Source organism: Juglans microcarpa x Juglans regia, chromosome 2S, assembly GCF_004785595.1.
Source record: "Juglans microcarpa x Juglans regia isolate MS1-56 chromosome 2S, Jm3101_v1.0, whole genome shotgun sequence".
Taxonomy (NCBI): domain Eukaryota; kingdom Viridiplantae; phylum Streptophyta; class Magnoliopsida; order Fagales; family Juglandaceae; genus Juglans; species Juglans microcarpa x Juglans regia.
The window spans coordinates 7,021,263-7,026,416 of NC_054597.1; the positions used below are offsets into that span (position 1 = coordinate 7,021,263).

At 33.0% G+C, this 5,154-nt stretch overlaps 1 protein-coding gene across 1 annotated transcript; it reads left to right on the forward strand.

The window, feature by feature from the left end:
• The first annotated feature begins 262 nt into the window (after positions 1–262).
• On the forward strand, positions 263–1,629 carry LOC121251533 (NAC domain-containing protein 104-like). Its single transcript, XM_041150803.1, has 3 exons — positions 263–601; positions 740–966; positions 1,147–1,629. Exons 1-3 carry the CDS (start codon positions 430–432, stop codon positions 1,315–1,317), a joined length of 570 nt encoding a protein of 189 aa, XP_041006737.1. The 5' UTR covers positions 263–429; the 3' UTR covers positions 1,318–1,629.
• Positions 1,630–5,154: the final 3,525 nt, after the last annotated feature.

The window sequence follows — 5,154 nt, forward strand, 5'->3', positions numbered from 1 at the left end:
AATAGGCTTAAGTATTTGAGACCATGTATATATATTGTTGTAAGATACCTTTTGTGGTGTTTCTTTCATGGCCACTTTGCGGCTATAAAAAATCGATAGAAATACTATCTTGCAGTGAAAGTAGCCACTTATTGCGACTATTTTGGGTGCCGCAAATACCTGTATTTCTTGTAGTATCCTTTTAGGTTTGGCTAATTGACTAGTTTATTTGATCCTATCCTTTATTGCATGCCTTAATATATATAGCATTCAGCGGCCTTTATAACCCAATTAAGTATTCGATTCATATTACTTCAACAGGCACCAATTAAGCATTCTGATCTCTCTCTTGATCTCTCCCTCCCCTCTCTATATATAATATACTTGACCAACTTTAAAGTCTCAAATATCAGTAAAGTATTTTCTTTGGAATTTTTTTACCTTGAAAAGATGGGAGACAACATGAGTGGCAACCTTCCTCCTGGTTTTCGATTCTGCCCAACCGATGAAGAACTTGTCCTTCACTTTCTCTTTCACAAGGCTTCACTCTTATTACCATGCCATCCCAGCATCATTCCGGATCTGGATCTTTGTCTGCAATATGATCCTTGGGACTTCAATGGCATGTTTCTCTATCAAAACAAAAAATTATGTTCATATTTTATACTTATAAAAACATGTTTGTACAGTTACTTACGCTAAATCGTTTGGTTGCATATATAGCTAATTACGATTCATATATGTGGGTATGTATATATAGGTAAGACATTATCCAGTGGAAGGATATTCTACTTCTTCAGCAGGGTGACAGAAAATCGAGTCACAAAGAATGGGTATTGGAAGGATTTAGATACTGATGAAACTGTACTCACAAGTGGTGAAAAGAAAGTGGGAATCAAAAGATATTTTGTTTTCTGCATTGGACAACCTCCAGCCGGCTTTGAAACGTCTTGGATAATGCAAGAATATCATCTTTACAACCACAGGGTGAGTTAGTTAATTAATGTTGCATTTTAGAAAAACAGTACTACACAAGATTAAAGCGAAAAACTTAGTGAGATTGATATTAACTAATATTCGATTATATAATAATATATTAATGCCTTTTCTTATATATCTATAATAAGATCATGATGACAGTGTTCTTTGTCTTCTAATCATGTATAGGATAGTGGTAAATGGGTTTTGTGCCGAGTTCATGAGAGGGAACAGGGCAATTTTGGAGATCATCACTACTACAGCGACAACGAAGATAATAGAACAGAACTTTCAAGCCCAGATGAAATCTGTCTATCGATCATGGATGATGATCTTGATGATCAAATAAGTTTTGCCTAAAGAGTACTTAATTTTGGCGTTGAATTAATGGGGATTAACTACTGATCATCATGTTATATTTATTGTTAATATTACTACTGCTAGATTATCATATATTATAGATTATATATATATATATATTATATGAGGATGTTGATCATCATGATCTGATCATGAGCTTTAGATTGCTATAAAGTGTTAGGCCTTGTGATTTCTTTAGATGTGAAGCTTAGTGAAAGAGTTAGATTGATATCTATTTTGGAAATATGATGCATATATGGGTTCTGATCTTTTGTATTCGTTAATTATTAATTAAGAGTAATTAGGTTCATATATATCTATTTAATTTGGACATGATAAGATCATGTGGATTAATCTTTGTATTGCCAAAGTGCATTTGCTATAATTTCGCATTTAATGAATACTATCAGCTAGCTAGCTAATTCAAGTGAAATGGAGAGAATTTTATAATTCCGTCTGCTATATCTTATAAGTTGTAGAGAACATGAATCAATTTAAAATTGTGAGGAGAGTAATCCCCAGGACTAGGCCTGGGAAGTAGACTCGGGCCTAGTTCCAAGGATAAAGCCTAAGCAGGGCTGAGTTGTCCTAGGAAGAGAAGCAATCGAGCAGAGTACATTAATAAAAGGATGGGAGGTAAGGCAGGACAGTCTGACACCACTACTGGCCGACAGTCAGGAATATCCCCTGCCCCTGACCCAGTTATCTGGATGGCGTAGAAGGATGAACGTGTCTGACCAGAACCACACCACATTTAATGGAACAGGGACGGGCATGCCATGCCAGGAGCCACTCCGCATTTAATGCATCCTGGGACTCGGCATGCCACGACGTGCCTCCTGGGGTGTCAATGACAGCCCAGCCGAGTTTGACCAGTTTGCACAGCTACAGGAAAGTGGCAGGGATATCCAACCCCTGTATGGCACGCACACCCATGATCTCCACCTCGAGGACCAACCCAACCAGGTATAAATACCCTCACCCACAGCCAGGGGAAGGGTTCACTCTCTTTAATACTCAAACTCTCATTCTCCTTAATTCAATATTTTTCTCTTGATACCATTCACTGACTTAAGCATCGGAGTTACCACGGCTCCCGAGCCCCTACTTCTCCACTCTCTATCTCAAATAGGTACCGGACTGAGCCCAATTGCATGGTGTTGCTTTGGCCGTAAAACACGACATCAACAAACATGATATGGGATTATCTGCGGATGTAATTCTCTTTTTGGTCAAAATCCATCGATCCTTATAATTACATGATTGAATTCAATAGTACCGTAAGAACCATGTTTCTGTGTGCTAGCTATACATATAGCTAAGAAAGAAGCTAGCAATTCACAATATGCATGCATGATGTTGTGTAATGTCAGATTATTAAGTTCTAATAAGATAATTACTATTTTGGGTATTTTTTTATTTCAAGTTTACTTAATAATATGCTTTTGAACAATCTATTAGCAGTAATTAGGCACATTCATTTATATTAAAATTTCTCTTTCTGACACGTGTGAAAAGCATGCAGCTTAAAAGTACATGCATATATAACAACCGTGAGGACTACAAACTATATATGAATATGCTATTATGTCGTCTCATTTTATCCTTTCATTTTGATCATTTTTTTCTTTTACTTAGTGATTATTAATGTATTAGTGTATTTTTTTATTTTTTAAAAATATTTAAATATATTAAAAAATTGTAAATAAAAAAAATAAAAAGTAAAATTTATACTAATGGGCACATAAGGTCAAAGTTAGGTGGCACACTAGCACTACCCACTATATATATATATAAAATGTTATGCATCCCCATAAATTCTCCTGATAGTGAGTCGTCCCGATTCACTTTTTTTTTTTTTAATGATTAATGAAGTAATTTTTAATGATGTTGTGAATTTTTAAAAAAAAATATTTTAAGTGAATAAAAAAATGTGTAAAAAAAAGGAAAAAAAAAAGATGCATTTAGCCTTCTTGGGAGATATGTCGGGCTACACCCTCAGTGGGCGTAGTACGACTCTTATATATATATATATATATATATATATATATATATATGAGCGGTGCTACTCGGGCAGCAGAGTAGCACCGCTCGGTTTGACCGCTAGTTCTAAAACTAGTTTTTTTTTTTTCATTTTTCTATTCATATTTTTTAATGTATTTAAATATTTTTAAAAAATAAAAATAAATACATCAATACATTTAAAATTACTTTTTCATCATTCAAAAAAAAAAAAAAAAAACACTGAGAGGTCAAACCGAGCGGTAACATTTAGGCGGCATAGTAGACTTTTCTATATATATATATATATATATATATATATATATATATGTTAGTTCTCTTATATTAATGTTTGTTGGAAAAATAAAAATTAATGACTACAAAATAAGAGATACTTGCAATTAACCTTTCAACGTACACAAATACCGTGTCGAAATGTTGTACAGTTCTAACTTCAAGATCGACCATATGTACATATTAATTACGATTGAGGACCTTTAATCCAAATTACTTGATCATCTTCTCATTATCTTATGATAAAACATCAAATAATTATGTTTGAGAATCACTATAGCTACAAAAAGATTCTACAAAATTAAACTCACAAACCGAAATGACTTTCATAGATCTATTTTATAATAAAAATAGATTTACAATCTAACGTATACCATATCAAGCTACATTAGCTTATAGTTGACTTGTGTGATATTTTTTTTTATGACTAAAGCATTTCTCATTATTTAATATCAAATTCCATATAATGAGCAATGTTTTCATCTGACTATCTGAGTAACATTAATTACTTAGAGTCCTACTATGGGTATTGAGAAAAGGTACCGGTAGTTTCGACCGACAAGTGCAAATGCACTTTTGTATTTTTTATTTTTATTTCAATCATTTTTTATATATCTTTAAATATATTTTTTTTAAAAATATAAATTTACTAATAATCACTTTTTTAATCATTAAAAAAAAAAATCGATCACTTTTATCGGTTCAAATAACTTTTTCCAATTACTTATAAAAAAAAAGTAATTAATTACATTAATTAATCCTGAAATATACGGATCTAAGTGGGATATTGCAAATCACAAACTAGTCTAAGCCAAGATCAAACGTCAGTACCTTAATGTTGCCTGTTAGTACGAGATGATGATCGAGTACTTTTATACGATTGAATTGAACAGAGTGGTCATAATTCTAGATCGTCCACGTACGTGGAGCCTCCAAGGAACAAAGTGACAGTGCTTCTAATAGTAGTACGTGATCATATTATTGCCATGCATCCGCTGTCAATTACTATCATCCTATATATAAGTAGAGCAGAAAGTGCATCCAATGAAGAGAGAAAATAGATAAGAGAAAAAATGGAGACCATTATCTTTTGGCCATATGGAGACTGCAATATTTACCTATGTTTGAATACAGAATAGTTGTGTACACTGCATTTAATTGCATTTTACTAAAAAAATTCTTTCAATTTTTATGATAAGGAAATCATCATCATAAACAACTGGGGCTGGATGCAACCCTATCATATCCATACTTGAAAAATTGTGTCAATCTGGAACAATCTCAAACAGGAACAGACAGAAGCAAAATTATGTCTTTGGTTGCCAACATGTAGGTAAGAACTACGGATCTTATATCACCGTGTAGTGCTATTTGAAGATCTTTATACTACACACCATCTACATGACATAATTTGATTTGTAAGATTCAAATTTTAAAATTTATCTTCCAAATCAAATTATGCCACGTAAATAGTGTGTGGTGTAAAGACTTTCAAATATAATTATTCTATTTCACCACTCCACCCTCCATCCGAACCAAAAG

Excerpts from the sequence above, each read along its gene's own strand:
- LOC121251533 (XM_041150803.1), top strand. The coding sequence starts at position 430 with ATGGGAGACAACATGAGTGGCAACCTTCCTCCTGGTTTTCGATTCTGC. Across the intron at positions 602-739 it reads TGATCCTTGGGACTTCAATG|GTAAGACATTATCCAGTGGA; the intron begins GCATGTTTCTCT and ends ATGTATATATAG. Across the intron at positions 967-1,146 it reads ATCATCTTTACAACCACAGG|GATAGTGGTAAATGGGTTTT; the intron begins GTGAGTTAGTTA and ends AATCATGTATAG.